The sequence below is a fragment of the Bombyx mori genome, chromosome 15 (genome assembly GCF_030269925.1).
Source record: "Bombyx mori chromosome 15, ASM3026992v2".
NCBI lineage: Eukaryota > Metazoa > Arthropoda > Insecta > Lepidoptera > Bombycidae > Bombyx > Bombyx mori.
This window is the reverse complement of record NC_085121.1, coordinates 3079901-3104429: the sequence shown is the minus strand read 5'-3', so window position 1 is coordinate 3104429 and position 24529 is coordinate 3079901. Positions and strand designations below refer to the sequence as shown.

The following is a 24529-nucleotide window of genomic DNA, read 5'->3' as shown; positions in this document are numbered from 1 at the left end:
AATTAAAAGTTTTTATTGTGATTGCATTATTTCCGACGTTTACAGTACGTTTACGATACGTGGCCGCGAAGAATGACTTCTCTCAGCCATTAGAACACTATCGATACAACTGGAACATTCGAGAATGTTCTGGTTGTTTCGATATCCGTTTTTGTTATTTGACGACAACTAGCGTTACTCGTACCGAGATAACGCTCATAGAAATCGTAAAAGTAGTTCTTTCTAATCGTGTCCAAGATACGCGGAAACCGGAGATTTATTTTTTAGTGCCAAAATTTCAGATACGAAAAAAAGTAAAGACAGTCTCCTTTGAAAATGAGGGTAGATGAATTTTTATAAAAAAAATTATGAAGCTATTTTTAATAATATAAAAAATAAAAAGAAGAATATAAATGAATTGCTGTTCGTTAGTCTCGCTAAAACCCGAGAACGGCTGGACCGATTTGGCTAATTTTGGTCTTGAATTATTTGTCGAAGTCTAGAGAAGGTTTAAAAGGTAAATAAATATGAAAATGCTCGGAATTAAATAAAAATTACAATTTTGTTTTTCGTTCATTGTGTCCTCCGTCGGACGGATTCCTTTTGTTTGTTTTAAGTTTATTTTATACAAAAGTTTAGGTCTTTCATTTACCGATTGAGGCACTACGAAGTCTGCCGGGTCAGCTAGTTTAAAATAAAAATATTGGACCAAAATTAATAAAGTTTATTCTAACATTAAGGGCGGCGCGATAAACAGGGCCTAGGGCGGCGTCAAGCCTTAATCCATCATTGATTGGATGGACAGGGCTTGAAAAAGAAGAAGTTACGTTTAGGCATGAACGAAAACTACTATTCCGAAATAACGTACTACGTTTAACGCTATCTAGAGTCAACGACTGTGACATCCGTTCCGTGTTTGCCATTCAAGGCAAGTTATATCAGTTTAATTACCTACTCACTATCATTAGCTTAGTAAGTAACCGAATTTATGTAACACATACTATACGTTCATGAATAACCTAATGATTCGTCGTCCGTGGTAAATTAGCGCTTTGTAGTCCGCGCGTCTTGTAGAAATTTATACGCTTGACGTCAGGAGCGCTGATTCTGATTACTTGGATTATCGCCGTCCGTTTTTTTTAACCGCGTCATCTCGGATCCTCCCGATTCACTAACGGTGCTTTTAGGTACCCCAAGCACCGGTAATCGTTCTCGTCGAACCCGTCGCTTGCGACGAAGGGCTCGACGAGTAAATTAACTCCCAGACACAGCCCACTGAGTTTCTCGCCAGATCTTCTCAGTGGGTCGCGTTTCCGATCCGGTGGTAGATTCTGTGAAGCACGACTCTTGCTAGAGTTCGTGTTAGCAACATCGTCAGGTTTGAGTCCCGTGAGCTCACCTACTAGCACGGTGACGCTGATATGGTCCCCTAGACCATCAGCTTAGGTAAGAAAAATAATTCTCATTGTGATGTCTATGTACTCCGGAAAACACTTATCACCAGACGCGCATTGAGTTCTTCCAACCGTATATAAAAAAAACTGTGAATATAAATAAGTGCACTAGGAATAGGTACAGAGGTTTTGGAGATCAGTGAAGACAAACAAACAGACACTTCATTTTTATTTAAGTATAATATGCCGGCAACAGAAATGGATTCAGATTAATTATATTTTTCGAATTTAATCGTTTGCCAACGCAAAAATTTCCAATGACATAAGCCATATTATAGTACATGTATATATATAACTTAAAAATAGATTGCATATAGACTTAAATGAATGCAAATAAAATAAAATTAGATTTTGTAATATTTCGAATTTCCGTGCAAAAATATATTACATTGGGTAACAGAAACCTTAGAGTTCGAATAATCTATACTTAATGTTATAAATTTGAAAGTTTGTCTGTTTATTTGTCAAGTTAATTTCACGAAAATGGCAGAACGAATTTATATGAAATTTCGTACAAAGACAGTTTCACTTCTTCTTTTTCTCCACCTTATCCCACTAGGTGGGGTCGGCACAGCTAATTTTTCTGTACCATTCTCTTGTATCAGCCGTCATCTCAACACTCACTCCTCTCCCTCTCATATCGTCATTCACACACCATCCATGTCTTCTTCGGTCGACCTCTTCCCTCTACCTTGCACTACCATTTCCATACATCAGTTTATAGACTGAATGAATGAAACATATGAAACTTCCACCCACAGAAAATGACAAGTTCTGGGCCACGTTTTTTATTTTTAATCCGTATCCCTTATTATACGGTGTCGGCGCAGCATGTTATCTTATTGCTTAGTCGGGTGGACAAGCCCACGACCTATTTGGTATTAAGTGATTACCAGAGCCCACAGACATCAACAACGAAAATGCCGCCACCCACATTGAGACATGAGTTTTAAGCCTCAGTTTTACAGTACAACGGCTGCCCTACCCTTCAAACCAAACTGCATTACTGCTTCACGACAGAAATGGGAAGGGCGGTGGTACCTACCCGTCCGGACTCACAAGACGACCTACCACCAGTTAATATACACATTATAATTTTTAGCGGCTTTGATTTTTATTACGCGATGCTATTCCTAGACCGTGGAAGTCATTCGTGAACATTTGTTAAGTACGTATGTATTTCATTAGAAAAAAAGGTACCTGCCGGCGGGATTCGAACATCGGCACATTCGCATCGCCCGATACCAATACACCTGGTGTATTATCCTTTAGGCCACAAGGACTTCGATATGATGTTCTCTTGTGATGCTGCAATAAGGATTTGGTTTTACGACCGGCCGTCCTTGGGTTATGGGATATGTTCATGAACCAGAGAATCATAAAGCCACTAACTACTGATCTCTTAAAAATTTAACGTGTTTCATGTCTTTTTGAGTTACACATTTAATGATGGCGAGATCGATAGGCAAGTCTAGTATCTAAATAAACACATCCTTTTCTGGCGTTGTGATTTATGTATAAAGATTTGAATTTCACGAAGAGGCAATAATATACTAGATTCCGCATTTTTTATGTAATACATTTTCATTTTAATTAGAATACTTTTTTCGCCGTTGACCTCATTTCGCAATAATTGCAACGCTCGTGGACTTTGATCAAGCAAAACATTGTTATATTTACAAAGATAACGATCGTTAAGAAACAAATTTGTCGATCAATGGCGCATCATCATTAATGACAATAGTTTCTTTTAAAACGGTATCCAAATCGTTCTTGACATTTACTAAGCAACTTTAATCTGTTTGGGCACAAAAACTTGACTGTTGTAATTTCTTTTGATGTCCCTCGGGTTATTTCTGTCATTATTATTATTATAGTAATTAGCGACCCGCCCTCGCTTCGCTTCGGAAACTGTAATTAATTATTAATTTCTTCATTATTTAATGGATGTTATTAGTTATTAGTAGTTACATATAAACTTTCCTCTTCAATCACTCTATCTATTAAAAAAAACCGCATCAAAATCCGTTGCGTAGTTTTAAAGATTTAAGCATACATAGAGTTATAGGGACAGAGAAAGCGACTTTGTTTTATACTATGTAGTGACTAATTTTCACGCAATATAACTTTTTTTTCATGAACATTTTCTATTCTTCCAGATGGATAGCAGTTCAGAAGCGATGGAGCTCCGGCGGGAGTTGGACGCCGTCAGGAACGCGCTTCAACAGCAATCAGAGTCGGTCCTCAAACAAAGACATCAACTGGTCGAAGCCAATCAAGCACTTGTCGAAAGGGATAAGCAAGCTGTGCAAGAAAGGCGGATGAGGCAAGACCAATTAGCTTTGGTTCTACGTTCATTGGTTCTATTGGAGTCGCGTCTTACCAGAGAACAGAAGCAGATACACGTGGCACTTCAACAAAAAGAAAAAATAATTAAGGCACAACAAGAAGAAATCAGCAAGTTAAAAGCGCGTAAATCCTACTGCAGCAACTGCCAACAAATCCTCGGATTCACTAGTGAACAAACTAATATTGAGACTGATCCAGAGTTCCAAAGCTTGGAGAGCACAGACTCCAGGTTCCAAAATAATTTTGTAAGGAGTTGTAGTTATCGTGAGAGGAATTCCCCACCTGCCTTCCAGAAAAACACTAGACTAAGCAAAAGCTTTCAACTACCTAAATCGGAACTGGTCTACAACACTAGTTCCAGCGAAGAAGGCAATTGCACCAGTCTCGGTAGCAAAGGTACTTTTATCAAAAACAAACAAGCATTTGTCAGACGAGACGTCTTCAGGAGATCGAGAAAATATTCTGGTCGAAAAAATAATAAGTACCATGAAAATCCCCAGAAGAATTACGGTGCTCAAGTTAATAACAGTAGCAGCGCTGAAGAATCTATGGGCTACCAAATTAATCAAGATGAGCATGACGTCACCGCAAATCAAATAGCAAACGACATCCGGAAAGCTTCTCTGAAAATCGACCAACTCATCGGTGAAGCTGCAAAAAAGGAATTAGATAGTAAAATCGCTGATGGAGTCAAAACCTATTCTGCTAAGATGGAAGTAATGCACGGTATCAAAAGACAGGCGTCTGATGAAATCAAAGCAAATAGACAACTTTTCCTCAACAATGTGCTTAACGAAGAGAAACAAGAAAAACCGTGGTATTGTAATGTCAGTGACCAAGAACAAGAGTCCGAATGTATGGAACGCAAATCAACTCTACATTATAAATCAAAATCTACTGATGATCTCTTAACGTCTAGTTTTCATGGCGGAATCCCAATAACAGATGTTGTATCAGCTCAAAACGAAGTTCTTTGCAATAAAATATTAAGAAGCAGAGGTAATGAAATTTATGACTCACGTTTCGAAAATGAAAACACTAGCTTAGAATCGAGCTTGAGCAAGCAAGCTGAAAATGCTGATATCAATGAAAACTGGTACGCCAGCACCAGTGACGCTGACGAGTGCCCGCCAAATGAAATATACAAAAACAATCCTGTTTTGGAGTGCGTTAATCAAATTTTGCTTCAAAACTCCTTAGATGACAGCAGTAACGATAACTCCAAATCGAGTGAGGTGCCGAGCCCGAAAGCTTCTACGAAACGAGTCCAATTTTCAACACTCAACAGCATATCGTATGATGAAAAAGTTAGGTCCAACATGACCAATCATACTTTACCGCGTGCTGAAAAACGTGCCCACAAAATCGTCAAATTCAGCTTAGAAACGGCCTCCGAACATAGCTACGAAGTACCTAACACTGTTCAAGGTTTCCAATATGAAGTGCAAAGTATATACAGTAACGAATATGAACCTATTATTACTAAAACAAACGACGTAAAACCGATGCCACTACCACGTTCACTGCAATCTGATGACAATACAAATGTACCTAAAATACGAGGCTCCATTGTGAAAAATATCGCGGCTAGCATTGAAAATCGAAACAATACCCCACAAGATAGAAGATCGGAGAATGAACCGGGCTCCATGAAGATATTCAATAAAAGGAAAGTGCCACGAACGCCTCCCGCACTGCCGCCTAAACCAAAGAACCTTTCGGCTAAATGGAAAACCGAAAACACTGTCAAATCGATGACAGAACCGTTAGACTCTGAAGCCGTTGCGGCTAATCAACGGGTTGCAGACGTTAAGATGAGAAAAGTGGGACAAGTGGCAACTACGATTACTATAGAACCGGACTACTGCTCCATTTCAGAGATAAATGTTCCAGTAGTCAGTAATGGCAAGAGAGAGTTGCTACTCACACAGCCAACGGTTGAGATTCACAGCGAACAATACCCTGTTCACGTGAAAAATCAAAAGAACAGCGTCGCTAAGGTAGTATCCCTGCCCAGAATTCAAAACAAATCGAGCGACAATGACATTCCTAAACTTCCTCAAGTCACTGAAATTATAATTCCCGACGAAGACGAGAAACCGAATGAAGATCAAACTGGAACCGTCAATCGAAGTACTGATGGTTACTTGAGTAATTTTTCAATGCACGCACTGCAGCCAAAACTAGAGCCCCGTGCTTCTATACAGATGGGCAATAGTGTTTCTTCTATATTGACTGAAATTAATAAAGGGGTGAAAATCGGCGGCAAACAAATCAATTTAACCGACTTAGATCGTCAGTTCAATCGGGGACCTGAAAGAAATCAATCTAATGGGGAATTGCATAAAGCTGAATACTTTGATGACATTGACAAGTTCGATTTGTCTCAAAACTTCGAAGAATTTAAGATAGACGATGAACTAGGCAGTATCGTTGCAGAGGAATATCGCATTAGCTCTGGCAGCAGCGATGGATCTATATCAGATATGGTGACCGAACACCTCACGAATGTACCTGAAAAAGAAATTCAGCATAATACTGAAAATAACGATGACAATGCTAGCGAGTCGTTTTTTGATAACAATGAGGGATCTGCAAACAGACCCTCGTCCAAAAACGCTAAACTATCCAATAAACCTGATCTCCTATCGAATATTGAAAATTTAGAGACTGAATCTGTAAGGAATTCGGACATTGAGTCCAGTAACTCGTCCGGAAGCAACAGCGGTTCTTACAATACCGTTAAATGCGAACCAAGAATGGTTATAAGCAATCACGAAAAGAATGCAGCTAAAACGAAAAGCTCTTTCGATTTCTTCCTGGAGACTTCTGGTCTTAGCTCTAAGTCGTTATTTACAGCAAATAGAATTTATCTCGGAATGAGGCCTCCTAGTGCTAACCACAAGAGTGTTTTGAAGCCTAAAGATATCAAAATGAGGGTTAAGAATCCGATAACAACGAACAAAATCAACGAAAAATCAATGACGACTGCCATTAAATATTTTGAACCTTATGTTTAATTTACGATGATTTATAATTTTAATGAAATGTTACACTTTACTATTATTTATTGTATAAATAAATGAACTTGCCGGCATAATATTTTAATGTACTTGTGTATTTATATTGTACATACATACTTTATTGTACCTAGTTATTTTTCAATCATAAAATATTTAACATTAGAAATGTTTGTTTTATTGTACCTGGAAACGAGGAATTGCTTTAAATGTATTTTTTGAATTAACTTAGGCTATAGGCATATTAGTGAACGCGCCCCTTAAGCTCGGAAACCGCGTTGCAGGTTCGGGTCTCCACAGTTGAAAGCCACCATTCACTATTACACACCAAACTGAAATATTAGACATCATTAAAAATCATTTTTACGTGCAGTTCAACTCTTCACCATTTCCGTATTTATAGACGATAAGTTTTTGTTCATAATGGCTTTTGGCAACTAAAATGATTACCTACCCTCACGATTTTCCAAAAGTTGATTCATTTTAAATAGATGAATGGATGATAATAGATTCTATATGCAACTACCTCATTCTCTGTGTCGAAATACCTCAAAGGAAAAATATAATACTGACTACTAGAGCCCTGAAGCGTCAGATTGTGCTGAACTGTTTATGTGGATCTTACATGATAAAATGGGACCACTTGTCTAAATAAACAAAGGGAGTAATTCGAACACTTATGGATTGAGTCCGCAGGGCTTTTATAATAATGCAGTAATAGCTATAAAGAGTATGATAAATTTATTCCATACTACTGACCAAACATGATCTGAACTGATCCAAACATCTACCTCACATGTGGTAACACAGGACAAGTTTTGCCACTTCAAGGTTGTCTGTGAACTAATTGCCCAAGTATTGTAAAATAACTTTAGAATAGTAATGAACCTTAAACATGGATGATAATAAGTTAAGCCTGGTTATGTAGGTACTAGTTTTTCCACTCTAATTTTATTTCAAAATGCATATTTTCTTTGCCGAGTATTGAATCGAATAGGACAGGCGTATAGCAGTGCATTTTATAACAGGATTTTCCTCATTACAAAATGAACATTAGATAGAGTTATGTACTAGTGTTTCCACTCCACTTTAACTTTTAATTAATATTATATCAGATACAAGTACAGTCCCCCTTTTTCTTTTTCTTTTACTATTACTAAGTAGATGTCAATGCTTTTAGACACCGTTTTTTTTATTTTTTATTTACGTGTTAATTAGAAATGTGTTAGAAATAGAAAATTTAACAACACAGTCTTGGGTATATTTGATATAAACAATAGCTATACGTTTTAAAATCATTTATTTTTCTTTTTCTTCTTTTTTAAGTTTTTCTCATCCTTTTTCAAATCCTTTTTTTGTACCTGAAAAAAATTAAACATATCCATTGAGAAACTTAAATTTTATTACCTAGTTTACTTGCAACATTTAACATTATTTCTTGTTGTCATTGGTAACTTGGGGAAGTATTGGCTGTAAGATCTTAAATATTATTATATCATTGGTATTATACTTTGGTTTGATAATGTGTAAGTTAGCCCATTACAAAACCTTCATGAATATCACCTTATTACCTATTTCTGCCATGAGGACTTCCATCTTATGTCTTTAGGTGGACACATATCGACGCTTGAAAGGCAAACGTGACTAAGCGACAATAACTGCTTTGTACATAAATGATAGGCAATAACCATATTCGATGGGCAAAAAATATATATTTTTAGGCCTATTAAAATAATTTCAATCCTACAGCTACTAGCTAGATTCTACTACAGCTAGATTCGTTAAAATAAATTTTGTTTTCAGGTATTTCAACTTTAAATTAGTCTACTGTAAAGTTAACGCATTGTCGCTTAGTCATGTTTGCCTTTCAAGCGTCGATATTATTATGTACATGGGCTCTGATAAGCACTTATGAAGTGTGAGCCACTCACTCAAGATTATAAAATGTATATTTCAAAATTCTCCACTTGTAATAAGGTTATTATTAAAAAGTACAAACCAATATCCCAGTCAATTTTAGAATGGGTGTTACCCAAGAAAACTGCTAGTAAAAATGTTCTCTTTCAAGTAAAAAACACATTTTGTTTGTACCTTGCCGTATCCACTCAGGAAGTGTCCAACATCATTGTTGGCTGGTTTTTTCTTTTTACCGCCAGTTTTGAGGACACTTTTAGCAATCATTAGCTGTTTCTCTTCTAAATTTTTTAGTTTTTCTTCTTTTCTCTTCTGCATTAGCTCTTTGTAGTTTATATATTGTTTTTTCGGTGGTTTCGCCCCTAAAAAAACATTCATTCATGTGATCATTTAGTAATTAGTGACCCTCAGACAAACTTTTTTTTTTTATTGCCTAGATTTGTGGACGAGCTCACAGCCCACCTGGTGTTAAGTGGTTACTGGAACCCATAGACATCTACAACGTAAATGCGCCACACACCTTGAGATATAAGTTCTAAGGTCTCAGTATAGTTACAACGGCTGCCCCACCCTTCAAACCGAAATGCATTACTGCTTCACGGCAGAAATAGGCAGGGTGGTGGTACCTACCCGTGCAGACTCACAAGAGGTCCTACCACCAGTAAAAAAAACTTCTATGCTTATGGTCTTATTTGTAATATATAAATTAATTACACTGAATGCACTAAAATACATCCTCCTTTTTTATTGTTGGAATTATAGTCGGATTTTTAATTAGACGAAGCCAGCTGACAGTAGCTAATGTCACTTTGTGAAATAATGTTGCTATATTTAAAGTAATAGTGATGCGTTCAGTTCTCGTTCAATCACATAAATGAACAATGAGTGTGAAGAGTTAATCATTAATTTCAAACTATAAAAGAATATTATTTATATTTTACAATAAAATTGTATTAAAGTGATCCAATATAATAATATGTTACTAGTAGTATGTAACTACAATCAGTTTTTTTTATTTTCATTACCTATGTACCTATAATTGTTATATTTTATACATCTATAGTTTCAACTATATGATGCATTGGAAATAGGACAGTCTTACAAGCTTCCTCGCAATGTTTTTCTTAATGTTTAAAACACTCGGTATTCAGTACAGGTAGATACCATAGGAACATAATGTTTCATCGAAAACTCGTTGGTATGTACAAAGCACGGCTAAAATTCGGACCCCGTGCCCGATATCGGCAGTTCGGCACACTAACTATTCACTAGACAATCGAGGCAATTTCATTAATTCAGGAGTTTTTTCAATTGTTCACTTTGTCACAACACTATTTTTATTTCATCAAAAACTGACAACACAGTAAACGTCAGTTTACTTCGTCTAATAAAAAATCCGACTATATATCAATTCTTAAATACTCAATAAAATTCTTAAAGTTCAAATAAACATTTAAATTTGTTTTGTGTGTCCACATAATTTTCACTATTACAAAACTATTTAATTGTTCATTATTTCATCTTGAAGTTTATTTTTACCATTGGCATATTTATGTAAAAAGAAAATTGGTTTTCTTGGTCTGTTAAATGCATCCATTTAGTTTAGTATTCAATATTACTCCGTATAACAACTCATTTGACAAATTGGATAATTTAGAGATATCACTTGTCAACAGCTATTTTGCCTTCAAAGTAACTCTCAAGACTTTTGAAGTAAAAGAGAAAATATGGTCAACATATTATTTTACATTCACTATAAAACACCATATATTTATCCCACAAACAGAGTTTCTCATTCACTGGATCTCCTCAGTGTGTCATGATTCAGATCCAGTGGTAGATTGAGCATAGCACTGCTCTGGCGTTGTGTTAGCAAATCCTCTCAGATTGAGCACGTGAGCTCTCCTATTGGTTCGAGAGTGGCTAAAGTAGCTCTTTATGCTACCAGCGATTCAATAGGGAACAAAATCAATACAGAATGTTAATGTACTAACCTAGACTAACCATAAGAGCAATTTTAGCTTCTTCTTTTTTCGTAGGATCAAAACCGGACATTCCAAATTTAACAACTTCATGGCGAATCTTCTTCAATTCCAAGTCCTTCTTTGAATATTGTCCAGTTTCTGTTCTGGGAAGATTTTTTTCATCCTTCTCTGCTAATTTCTTCTGTTTCGGTTTGTAGGACTCAAACTCCACGACTTTAAAATTTTTTTCAGCATTCTTTAGTGCCAGAGCAGCTTTGGTAATTATAAGTGACATTTCAACTATTTTTATTTGTTTTTCTTTTTTTTTGTAGGTTATTGGTGCATTATTTAAATGAAAACAAGAAGTATAGTTTAGTATAGTAGTTTTATTTTTCTAACTGGAAAGGCAAAGGTGTCATACCATACAGCCTTATATTATGTTTCTCTACTCGAACTCTAGGCTCGGTTTACTGAGCTCCCACCCCGAGACTCTCAGGGAAAGGTTTCCCCTCCTACGAAGACCGTATCTCCCAAGACTTTCATGATGATGGTGACTGTGTGTATGGCAGCTTGTTTCTGCATGATGTGTGTGTTGATGTTCGCATCTAATTTCTTTAGGTATTTCTGTAGGCTTTTGACTATTACTCCGGTTGCTCCTATTACTATTGGTACTATTTCTGTGTGTGTTTTCCATAATCTGGTTATTTTGGTTTTGAGTGCATGGTATTTACTTTAGCTTTTCGATTTCTTTTGCTCCTATATTGTAATCTGAGGGAACTGTTACATCTATGAGGTATGTTTTGTTGTCGGTTTTGTTTATATAAATAGTGTGAACTATTGTAACGTCAGTTTGAACCGTTATCTCCCATATTATTTTTGCACATTCATTATCCTTAACCTGCGGCTGCGTAAGGTGTTCTCGCCACCACAGGTCGGAGACCTGAAACGCATGCTTTTTAGCTAGCGACTAGAAAACATATTGCACTATGTTTTTATGCCTTTTGGTGTAATAAGTGCCAGCAAGCTTTTCGTATCCTGAGACAATGCGCTGTGTGGTCTCGTCTTTAATGCAGCATAACTGACACCTACCATCAACTTGGCGTTTCATTATGTCTCTTTCATGTTGTCTGGTCACCACTGCCTGATCTTGAATTTCAAATATAGCTGATTCCAATGCTGGAGACAGCGGTTGCCTTTTGAACCATTGTAAGGATTGGTCTCTGTCGATATTTCCTTTTTCTAGTACTGCTTTCTAATTGACCGTGAAGCGGCTTCGCTTTTATTATCTCTATTTTTGTCTTAACTACTGCATTTTTTAATTCTCTGTCTGTATATTTTTCGTATATTTTTCTAAAATCGTCGAACGTCTGAACTAGCTTACGACCACCGCCACTTGAAAAAAAAAAACATTTTAACTCAAATACCGAACTATATAGCGAAGAAACTCATAATAGCTCTTAAGAAACATAATGTTCAAGTACTACGTTAAGAAAATATCTTTCTTTTTGTTACATACATTTTTACTTTTTAATTAACAAGGCCTTTTTAGTTAATACTGCAAATTTATTTGTAGAATGGCTTATACAGTCTGTGCCTGTTCAATTAGAAAATATAAATTATCAGTATGTGTCAGCTGTCAGAATGCAACAGACGTCCAAAATCATAAAATGTCCAAATGTCAAAGGAGATATATTTATAAAAAATGTTTGTCTCTAAAAATAGGAACTCAGTTTTTGTTTGTTTCTACTTCTGATGTACCAAGTGATGATTGCGGTCGCGTCTTTTCTAAATATAATGTAACCGATATTGAGAATTGTATTTTTAGAACGCCAGGTAGCGAGCGAAGCCGCTTACAAAATTTCCTACTTCAACAGCACTCGAAGTAGACTATTTAAAAATTGGAAATTAATTTACATTCCTCTAAAACATTCTTACAATTTAATCTAGAAATATATAATTAATGACGTGGTTGAGGAAATGAGGAGCAAATTCAGAAATACAACTTCCGAAATAAAACCTGGAGATCTTTTGTTGTCAGAGCAACCATTCGCTTATGTATTATCGTCCAAAGAACAAGGAAACCGATGTGATAATTGCTTAGAAAAGTACGTAAGTAGCAAAGTAAACTATACCTTACATAAAAACTAAAATATAAAAATGTTTTAGAGTAAATACCTAGAACATTTAATTTGTAACTGAAATATATTGTAATGCGAATTAAAAATGAGAGGCATTTATTAAGTTGCAGTTAGCAGTAATTTATATAATTAAAACTACTTTTATGATTTAATATCGCATTTAATATTTTTATTCTCATTATATTCTTTTCAATGTTTCAAGTACTTCTTGTGACAAACGTAATAAATTCATAATTAATTTCAAAATTTAAAAACTGTAATGTTATGATAATTATATTTTGAAGTTCTGCTCCTGAGGTCCTGCTAGTCATGTTAGTCCTGCCATCTAACCATTTGTACCTGCCACGACTTCTGTGGCCATTGGGCTTGACAAATAGTATTTGCTTCAGCATTCTGGTCTCCCATTCTAACTACATATTTTGCTCATTTTAGGCTACCAATTTAAGTTTTATGATATTTGGTTTGTTATAAATATCATACAACTCATGGTTGTAGAGGTCGTTTTAATTACAGGTCCAAAAGTATCATAAATAATTATTCAAAGTATTATAATAAACAAAAGAGAAGGTGTAGATAATTATATATAAATAGTCAGATTACACAATTATACAGAAACACGATACTTTAAATTAAGATTAAGAGATTTATTTGGATGGTCTTAGTAATTTTAATTGGAAAATATTTTGTGATTTCAGAGTCAAACTCCTAAAATGTTCAGGATGTCAATTTGTTTATTACTGTGGAAGATCTTGTCAGAAAGATGCATGGGGAGATCACAAGGTAAAATTCTCATTTTATATAAAATTAACAAATAAACAAAAACAATATACAATCTTCTTGCCCTCGTCCTGTTCATAAATATTAAAATTGTATTCCGATTGATACAAATGACAACCTTCTTTTGAAAGTGCTAACATGTAATTGACAAATCAGAATAGTGAAATTAGTCTACAGATCTTGATGTTAGATCCTTACATTAAATAAACTTAATATTGGACAAATTTGGACTGGATTAAACTTAATTTGAATTGAGATTTTGTATGATTTTAATAAGAAAATCATTGTTAGAATACATTAGTCTCTTCCCTGAGTTTTAAGGATGGGAAGCAGTTGGGTCATGAAGCCATTTTTTATACGAAAGGTTATTTTCCAGAAGTTAAACTAACACAAACTAAATTAAACTGTAACTAAAACTATTTTTATGGTCTGCATTTTTAATTGTCATTTTATTGTTTTCGATGTTTCTAATCATTTTCATGGTCATCTTCTTCTGTAACCACAAATTACCATTACATTAAAAATCATGAGATTAAACTATAAAAGTTATTTTTATCATATCTATATGACTCATCAAAACTAAATAAAACAATTTAAAAAAATATGTTGTCTGTTTTATTTCCCTAACATAGTATCTACAGTTAAAGGTATTATTAAATACACCGTCACTACAAATTCTTATTAAATTTACCATCATGTAAGTGAAAATAGTACCATTGTTTTTTCACACTTGGAACATTGTTAATTTTACGAATTCTCTAAGAGGGAAAATCTCTTTCATAAGATTGAATGTACTCTTTTCTCTTCCACATTTTATGCTTGGCAATTGTTTAACTGTTTGCATAATAAAGTTCACAAGCACATTGCTCAGCAATACCATTCTTTACCGATTCCTCAATTTTAAATTCCTAGATTTACATGAAACATTTAAAGAATGAAAAGCTGCAAAAATTTCGCAACACATTACGTAAATGATAAACATTAATCACTGCTACAATTTGCAAATAGCACTTGGAAAAGATTCAAAAAATTTGTTAGTGAATTATGTCATTAGCTCATTTATAATACAGCTAGCTAGGAATTTTATGTGGTTGTGCTCACGTTATAATAAGAAAAAATCCAGACAAGATATGCTGCTAGACATAAGGTTGGTAGGAGGTTCGGCCCTCGGCCCGGAAAAAAAAAAAAAAAAAAGGTAATGTTATGGCATAATGAAGTCTTAATTCTATTTATTCATGAACATATACTCTACAAAATTTAAATCGTAATTTATGTATGATAGTGGTAGCTGCACATTCATGCTTGTAACATGATCGGCCGTCAGCATCTAAGAAATAAATTAGACAATTAAAAAATTTGTCAGTCAAAAACTAATCAAAAAGTACCAAACAATGCTAATACAACATAAGCTGCTACTGGTGTAATAAACTGAAAATCTCAAGCCATCAGCTGATTCAAATTAATTCAACATACATTATTCAATGATGTGAATGAATTTCATGGCTTGTTGCCATTTCCTGAGCTCTATAATCGTCTTACTATAACTGCGGTGCTAAAATCTATTTCTGCAAGTCCATACGTATTTATAGTTGCGTGACTAGAAATTGGTTTGTATCAATGTTTATAGTAACGATTCATGACTATATTTCATGTTTCTCTCTGGTCAATAACTACCTAATTGAACTTAAATTCTTTAAATATAAAAAACGAAAATGTCGACATTCACAGCTTTTTTTTTCAATAATTGAACCATGGATAGCAGATCAACTCTTACTGCATAAAATATGACGTAGGTATTAAACACGTTTTACCGTTTTTAAGGGTTAAGGAGCCGCAGAGTTGATTTTTCAGATTAATTAGATATTTAATCTAATCTCACAGACGACATTTGTGAATAACATTATTTAAACAGACAGTAGTTGGCTACACCATTCTACCTATTTCAGCAGCCAAGCATTCGTGCGTTTTGGTTACAAGAGTTCAAACCCTTAATAAATGAAAATTGGGACCTTACATCAACAGTGTGCTTAGTGCGAGTTTTTTAACGTTCTCGATAGCGTAAAAGTTCACTCATATTTGTATGTAGCTGGAACAGTGCCCCTAGCGGTAAACATAGGCAAGCGTTCCAACTCCATACAAATTTGAGTTAACTTTTACGCTATCGAGAACGTTAAAAAACTCGCACTAAGCACACAAGTGGGTGGTCTTATCCGACCGCGACGGGACAAAGCAAAGCCACCGTCGCCGGAAACATGTCTTGTCGGATCCTCCGGATTCACTCTCAGTACTTAAAGGTCCTTCAAGAATCGGTCACCGTCCACATCGAACTCGTCGATTACGACGAAGAATTCGTCTAACGAACGAACTAATTCATAGAGCCTGCTGAGTTTCTCGCCGGATTTTCTCAGTGGGTCGCGATTCCGATCCGGTAGTAGATTCTGCGAAGTACTGCTCTTGCTAGAGCCAGTGTTAGCAAATTCTTTCAGGTTGAACCCGTGAGCTCACCTACTCGTTCCGGCGTAGCTGAAATAACGTCTTACGCTACCAGCGAATAGGTAGAGGGGGAAAAGGTGGGCGGTGGCATTTACAATATATTTGTATGCCTATTTTCATCAATAAGAAAAATTATACTGCTAATGTTACAGTTTGAAAAGTCGATTAACCTTTATTTTTTTATTTACAGTGGGAGTGCCCTAATCTCAAACGAGTCGCGCCAAAAGTAATCCCTGATGGCGCACGAATGCTGGCAAAGATCATCAACAGGTTGAACCGGGGCGATGGACACTCGTTTAGGTCTTTTTATTCGGCTACCTCATTTAGAATGTGGAAGGATCTCATGTCACGTAAGTTTCATAAGTGATTCATGGTATTGGATGCTATATCCATAACATGTCAAGATCAAGAAAACTAATAATGTATATAGTATATTTATATTTCAATTTAAGTAATTGTATTTAAGAACATAAGAGATTATAATGTAACAAAAAGTAAATCAAAATGAAGCAAATTTTTCATAAAGTAATTTAAGTAAGTTTTGCATAAGTTTTGAAATAATATTGAGTGTGGTTGAATTTGGATGATCAGGCGAACACTGTGATGAATGTTACATGTGCAAATATTTTTTAGATTATCCTAATTTGAAAGCAGACAAGAAAAGGATGGATCATTTCACTTCATTATGCGTTGTGCTGTATGAATTTTTAAAAGACATTTCTCTACCAAACACAGTTGAGCTAATGGGGCTTTATGGACGGGTTCGTATTATTATTACAACATAGTAAACTATTTTACTGTTTTAGTAATGATATATTATTATATATATTATTAGCAATGCCTAAAAACAAAAGTCTTCAACGCTTGCGTGCTGCCGGTCATGACATATGGCGCCGAAACGTGGACATTGACCGTAGGTCTAGTCCGTAAGTTCAAAGTCGCTCAGCGTGCTATGGAAAGGTGTATGCTCGGAGTTTCTTTGATGGATCGACTTAGAAATGAGGTAATCCGTCAAAGAACCAAAGTAACCGACATAGCCCTAAAGATTAGCAAGCTGAAATGGCAATGGGCCGGACATACGTGTCGCAGAACCGATGGCCGATGGAGCAGACGTGTTCTGGACTGGAGACCGCGTGCCGGTAACGCAGCGCTGGGCGTCCCCCTGCCCGTTGGACCGATGACTTGCGGCGATATGCTGGGAGAGATTGGATGCGGAGGGCGGAGGATCGTTCATTGTGGCGGACTATGGGAGAGGCCTACATCCAGCAGTGGATAGATACAGGCTGATGATGATATTATTATAGAGGGAGTAACGGAATATATATGTCCGATCCTGTGGACCGAATGGTAAGCAGTCGACGTCGCCCTAAACACGTCATTACAGATCCTCCCGATCCATTAACGGTGCTTTTAGGTACCTCGAGCACCGGTCACCGTCCTCGCCGAACCCATCGCTTGCGACGAAGGGCTCCACGAGTAAATTAACCCATAGACAGAGCCCACTGAGTTTCTCGCCGGATCTTCTCAGTGGGTCGCGTTTCCGAACCGGTAGATTCTGCGGAGCACGGCTCTTGCTAGGGCCAGTGTTAGCAACACTCCGGTTTGAGCCCCGTGAGCTCACCTACATTTTAGGGCGAAGCTGAAATAGCCTCTCAAGACTATCAGCAAAGGTAAAAGAAACGGAATGTTTGTAGAATATCACCCTTTAATATTAGGTTTACATTGATAATAATAATTATTGGTTCGGTTTTATAAATCGCATGGGTAGATACGAGCACCATCACCACCATCTGTGGATAATATTGCATAAATACTAATTTACTAGTACGACAAGTATGCTCAGGAAATAATTGTTATTGTTTGTTTCTGTTAGGATATTGTCTTGTTCTGTTAGGATTTTTTTGTCAATTTGTGTAACGGGTCTACTGTTACACTCTGTGTGACTAGCTATGTAGCCTGCATTATCTGATTATTGTGTTTAATGGCATTAGAGTCTAATTCGCATTCTTCATTAATATCGCTGAGTTGGCGCATCATCTCGGCAGGTAGCGATTTCGATGGTAGATTCATTCGCGAAGCAGCTGCCCTTGAGCTGGTAATGCATTCCTCACAGGCGTTAGGGGAGCCGTCCTTAAAAGATCGTTTGATTGATTTACTGTCTTTGTTGGATATCTTAATATATATAAATTACGTGTCACGTTGTTTGTCCGCGATGGACACCTAAACTACTGAACCGATTTTAACTTTTTTTTTAAATGTTTGTTTTGTTCCAACTTAGGCCATAGGATGGTTTTTATTTCGATTAATGGTCACAATATTTATTAATTAACAATAAAATGATTTCTTAAGTTAATGATTGTTATTAATTGTAAGTTTCATAAGTCTAAAACAGATGTCGCCTTAAATCAGTTTTTACAGACAATTGTAATACTGTCTGACATTGATATCTCATAGATGGCGCTGTGTTAAAAATACCAACGTTACACATAAGCTACAATTTAATGCTATAAACACCACGTGTAGCTGAGGCTAAAGTATAAGTGAAATTTATTTGGTAGTAAACGCAATACAGTGAAATCAGATTGTTCTTGCTTTGTTAATTTTTGGTATTAGCATAGCCGGCCACGTGTTGTTTAGAAACAAAAACTTTAGCCACAGCAACGTGTGGCCGGGTCTGCTAGTAGTAATAATAATTTCAGATGGTGATAAACAGCTTCATGATCTTAGATACAGACATGAATTCGATTGGTACCGGTATTTATTTGGCTTCCTCCATAGTGGACCACAGTTGCGAACCAAACGCTGTGGTCACGTTTGACGGAAAGACAATCAACATCAGAGCGATACAAAACATGTCTTACTTAGACTGGAATCAGGTGATGAAATTATTTAATTATTTCGCTATTTGGATAGAGCAGAGCAGAACTAATTGGTAATTGCTTAAATCAACAAAACAAATGCTGATTGATTAAGAGAGTACAGTTTTACTGGTGGTAGGATCTCTTGTGAGTCCGCGAGGGTAGGTACCACCGCCCTGCCTATTTCTGCCGTGAAGCAGTAATGCGTTTCGGTTTGAAGGGTGGGACAGCCGTTGTAACTATACTTGAGACCTTAGAAATTATATCTCAAGGTGAGTGGCGCATTTACGTTATAGATGTCTATGGGCTCCAGTAACCAGCTAACACCAGGTTGGCTGTGAGCTCGTCCACCCATCTAAGCAATAAAGAAAAACAGCAATTCCAATCGAGTACATATAGTTACAGTAATCTACATCACGCTTGATTGGCTGGTAGAATCTGTGAACTATAACATAGACTTCAAATTACTGTCATTTAATATGTTAAAATCCACCACTGTATATTGTGTGCTTAAATTTGCCTACATATCAGGTGTAGCAAAGTAAAAAGTATCTAATGCGAGACATAGGTTTTGTTGTTAACAAAAACCTCTCTTATTGAGATCTGTGTAAATAAAGGCACAGGGATGAACGGCCAAAAGTCACAATTTTACTCGTAAGGCCTAAAAAGCACAGTTAAGTTAATGTTAAATAGTTTTTTTAGTTCTGAAATTTAATTGTGATCAAAGTATGTAAAGTTACAGTGATAAACGCCCGAAAGTCTATACGATTTTACTCTACGAATGGATAAAAAATGACGATTTCTTTTTTTTTTTTGGACATTCAGATACGCATATCTTATATCGACATGATGAAAACACCGTATGAAAGACAAAATGAGTTGTTGAGCAGCTATTACTTCTTGTGTGGATGTCACAGGTGCATCGGTAAATCCCTTAAATAATACATTAATCAGTAAATTAAAAAATAAAAACGGTCTAACTCGGCATATCTAGGAATCGTGATGGCCTATCAGATAAGACGTCCGGTGCATTCGTATCGAGCGATGCGACTGTGTCGGGGTTCCAATCCCGCAAACATATACCATTTTTTCTAATGTAACACTTACTCAATATGTGTTTACGAATGACTGTTGGTCTGACTTTTCCCGATTTTATTATACGTAACGTATTTGGGTTTCACCATACGGCTATGTCTGCCTGACCTCATGTCTCAAGCTGAGTGGCGGCATTTATGTGGTGTCTATGGGCTGCAGTAATCGCATAACTAAAACTGAGCCGAGAACTCATTCATTCACCTAGGTAATAAGAAAACTGTTACTCCCCGATTGTTGTTTCCTGTTTTTTATTACTATAAAAGGCTTCCAGCACAATTCGCAGGGTAGCCGAACCCCATCACCTTAATTGGCTATTAAAGTATAATATTATTATGCTGTTGGCTTTCAGATGGAAATCAAGTTAAATATGTTCACGCCGCCACATGCTTAAACGAAAACTGTGAAGCTCCCGTAGAGATTACCTGGAATGAAAACTGTCAGCTCGTCTTACGACCCGAGACTGAGGGGTCAACGCAAAATGGCGTATCGAACGGGATTAAAAATGGCGACTTTCAAAAACAAAATGGCGGTTGCGACGAGGAGGAAATTGATAACGACGAATTCGTTCACTGCAAAGAATGTGGAACTAAATATACGGAGAAACACGTGGAAGCTTTCATTAAAATCATGGAATTCACTAAACAACATTTAAAGAATATGGAGGGTAGTTCTGTGGCATGTATCCTTTGAAAAATAAAATTTGATCATTTTGCATTACAAGTCAACTGCGTACCTTCTAACGCTACTATTGAAAGGCATCGCTTCTGTATATACGTCCTTTTTTCTACCTTAAGGATACCTACAATGACTTATAATTTTAATAAGACAAGTCATTACTTCAATGACCGCGACGAACAATGTGTAAATTCAACTCGCAGAAGTAATCATCAGATGACCATCACAATCTGTTTGCCCTCACCCACCTTGAGACATGACGTCGTAGTCAGAATTGTACAGCGGCTGATGCACTCTTCAAATTGGAACTTTTAAATATTTTACCCTAGTATCAGAGCTACTTTTTTTCTACCTACAACTAGTAACCTCAAGCTGTTATGCTAGCTTCTCAGAATGTAGAGGCGAGCTCACGCGGCTCAACCTCAGATCTTTCTAACATCTGCCTATTTTTACCGTGAAGCAGCAATGCGTTTCAGTTTGAAGGGTGGGGTAGCCGTTGTAACTATACTGAGATCGTTGTAGATGTCTATTGGCTCCGGTAATCACACCAGGTGAGCTGTGAGCTCGTCCACCCAAAGCCATTTAAGCAATAAATAAATAAAATGCATACTGAGACTACCTCGCTTCCCACTTTCCGGTCAATACCTTGTTACTTTTTTTTTTATTGCTTAGATTGGTGGACGAGCTCACAACCCACCTGGTGTTAAGTGGTTACTGGAGCCCTTAGACATCTACAACGTAAATGCGCCACCCACCTTGAGAAATAAGTTTTAAGGTCTCAAATATGGTTACTACGTCTCAAGTATAGTATGGTTACTACAGAACACCATACGAAACTGTTTGAATACGTTCCTTAGCTGCTCGACTATAGATGTGGACGTTTGCAACTACTGCCTGGACCGTCACGAGGGCGTGCTGCATCCGTTGAACGTGATGCACGCTCAGACTCTGGACCACGCCTTCGAGGCTCACGTACAGATGCAGCTGTGGGAGAAGGCGTGCGTATACGCCGAAAGACTCATTCCGTGTTTCAGGTCAGTCTTTTTACGTCAGCTTACTGATTACAGATTACTGGTGGTAGGATCTCTTGTGAGTCCGCGCGGGTAGGTAGCGGCAGTAAATGGTAAACTTTAGGTAATTAACTTTTTAATATCTTTAATGAGTAACAACATTTTGATGACTAAATTAAAGTGTTTAATATTTTTAAACACTAAATAAAAGTGATTTTCGGTTCAACAAAGTTAAATTTTTATTTTTTATTGTTTAGATGTGAGGACGAATTCACAGCCCACCTAGTGTTAAGTGGTTACCGGGCCCATGGACATCTACAATGTAAATGCGCCACACACCTTGAGATATGAGTTCTAAGGTCTCAGTATAGTTACAACGATTGCCCCACCCTTCAAACCGAAACGCATTACTGCTTCACGGCAGAAATAGGCAGGGCGGTGGTACCTACCCGCGCAGACTCACAATAGGTCCTACCACCAGTAAATCTAACAACTCATCAAAAGTATTGTGGCATCACAGATTTGTCCCTATTCTACCTCTAGTTCCTATTCCCCCCAATCTACTGTATTAGTGTTAAAATCGTCCAGACGGCCTCTAATTCAACACACAAACGACTGTAGTTAACGATACTTAAAAATTACAGGTTTTATCACGGCGACAAGAATCCTCTATTGGGCCTGTTATATCTGAAGTACGGTAAGATCCTGCTGTACAAGATGGATTTGGAAAAGGCCGTTGCGCAACTGAAACTCGCTGAGAAAATCATAAAGACAACTCACGGAGAATCGCATCCTCTTTACAGAGAACAATTGGTGCCTTTGCTTCAACAAGCCATGGCGGAGGCGGATTGAATGTTGATCGTTCAGTATTGGTGGGGAGCTCTAGGTACCTTCATTAAGTGTATTGAATAATTGGTTCAATTTTAATAATCATTTGACCGTCTGGTTTTTAATGAGCTCAACTAAAAATATAATTCAATGTACAAATGTACGTGTGTTAAAGAATTAAATTTAAATTGGGAGTTAATGACAACGAATAATGCTCTATCCCTTTCTCGCATAGCTCCGAATTGATAGATATAAATACAAAATACTGAATAGCACTAGAAATAATTTTAAGAAAACTCCCATAATAGACAACTTTCAATAGTCATTAGTTTTGGAATGGCAAATGTGTACGGGCAGTTTTAGTCAATTCGCTCTTCTCAGAAAAAGTCGAGAGAATGCAAGCATTAATAAATATAAACACGATCATTTGTTGAGACGACGTTAATAGTCCAGTGACAACTCTCTCCTCCTTCAGTCGTGCTCCTTATGTGTAAGGGTCGAGACCTCCTTATCAATGAGTTTCGACCTCAAAACGTTGTGCCAACTCGTCTTGTTTTCGGCTACCCTGGGAGCTTAGTAGACCGTGGATTCGAGGATGACGAGGACCTGGTCAGACTAACCCATTGGAATGCATCCTCGCAAAACTCACAAACAACACTTAATGTTTTTTTGAATGTTTTAGAAGATGTACATAAAAGCTTACATATCAGGTAATACAGAGACAATTCGAGTTTTATAAAAACTGTTTTATTAATTTACAGATTAGTGAAATAAATTTTACTGTTTTAGAAAAAACAACGCGTGGCACTCGGGAACTGCCGCGGTAAAGCTATTGCATAGCATTTTTTATCAACTTATGCAATTATAATTAGACAATGATAATTTAATATTAAAAACAATAATAAAACGCTATATTAAACATTAATAAAAGCAAAACATTAACTGTCCCCTTCACACTCATAAGCTAGACCGCGCGAGAGAGAGATGATCAGACTTTTCATGATACGCATGCACTGTGACGTCACGTCGCGCGCTTATTCACAAACACTACACAAGCGCAACGTGTGAATGTGTTGAACGCGAGCTACATAGGAATCGTAGTGGGGGTGTCCGGTTATTTTCGTTACGGAATTTCATAATTCAGTCGCCGCGCTCAAAGCCCGCGATAAAATCTATGCAATAGCTTAAAAATTAAGCATTCATTTGAACCTCAGTCTGTACGAAGGCTGTTCTATTATTAAGTCAATTATTATTTTAGTTACAAGGCTGTGTAAGCAATAATCGAAACGTGGTTGTAGTTCATTATCATTTTAAAATAAATCTTTTGATTAATAACGATGTTTTATTTATTTTCACCGGTGATGGTGTTAATTTTCCTGTACTATATTTGCATACCTATTATTTTAATTTTATGTATCCCACATAGCTACACGAAAGGCGCAAGTACCTACATAGACTAGGTGCTTGAAGCCCTTATATAATTGTATCTTATCTCGCTCTAAGATGAATACTGCCGTTTTCTTATTTCTTTGTAGTAAAACGTGTTCAGCTAATATGAATTGATGACAGTCGGCTATGAGAATTATCTATCTATCTATGGTAATAGAAAAAGGAAATTAGTTTACATATACCATAAAGGGTAAAGTTAAATTCAATTATTGAATTATCGGTATTTTATGTACCTTTTTTTTTATTTATTTTTTATTTTATGTACCTACCTCTTTGAACTTATAAAATTACTAGCTGTACTTGCCCGCTTCGCAGGGAATTTAAAATTAACATTATTATTTATTGTCATTATTATTAGGGAGTCCAACGTTCATAAAAATATTAGCCTATCCATTAAGTACATGTATTTTCTACATGGATACCAAGTCAATCGGATGCATGGTTCAGTAGTTATTACGGAACATCCGTAAAAACCACTGTAGATTAATTAAATATATATAGATAGTACATACCTACATGAAGTGGT

At 36.5% G+C, this 24529-nt stretch overlaps 3 protein-coding genes across 6 annotated transcripts in view; 2 read left to right on the top strand and 1 right to left on the bottom strand.

Annotated features, from left to right (window-relative positions):
- LOC101740930 (uncharacterized) overlaps positions 1-6971 on the top strand; it is a 77203-nt gene extending 70232 nt beyond the window's left edge. For all 3 annotated transcript variants that reach the window (XM_004928739.5, XM_012692507.4, XM_012692508.4), the window contains exon 3: positions 3593-6971. In XM_004928739.5, coding sequence (XP_004928796.2) covers positions 3593-6802 — 3210 coding nt within the window. In that variant the 3' untranslated portion in view covers positions 6803-6971. The remainder of the gene's footprint in view (positions 1-3592) is intronic.
- A 1114-nt stretch (positions 6972-8085) lies between these two features.
- LOC101743408 (uncharacterized protein C1orf131 homolog) lies at positions 8086-11210 on the bottom strand. Of its 2 annotated transcripts, none has more exons than XM_062672422.1 (3): positions 10711-11210; positions 8881-9078; positions 8086-8151 (listed from the first exon to the last, which is right to left on the bottom strand). In XM_062672422.1, coding segments are annotated over exons 1-3 (465 nt in total). In that variant the 5' UTR covers positions 10976-11210; the 3' UTR covers positions 8086-8149. The 2 variants fall into 2 exon arrangements, with proteins under 2 accessions (XP_062528406.1, XP_004928646.2); XM_004928589.4 differs by having other exon boundaries at positions 8086-8163; positions 8894-9078.
- Positions 11211-12301: 1091 nt separating this feature from the next.
- On the top strand, positions 12302-23889 carry LOC101741215 (uncharacterized). Its single transcript, XM_021349666.3, has 9 exons — positions 12302-12785; positions 13514-13598; positions 16279-16438; positions 16722-16849; positions 18788-18964; positions 19772-19871; positions 20391-20720; positions 21588-21750; positions 22371-23889. The coding sequence occupies exons 1-9, from the start codon at positions 12658-12660 to the stop codon at positions 22576-22578; spliced, it is 1479 nt and encodes a 492-aa protein (XP_021205341.2). The 5' UTR covers positions 12302-12657; the 3' UTR covers positions 22579-23889.
- The last annotated feature ends 640 nt before the right edge of the window (positions 23890-24529 follow it).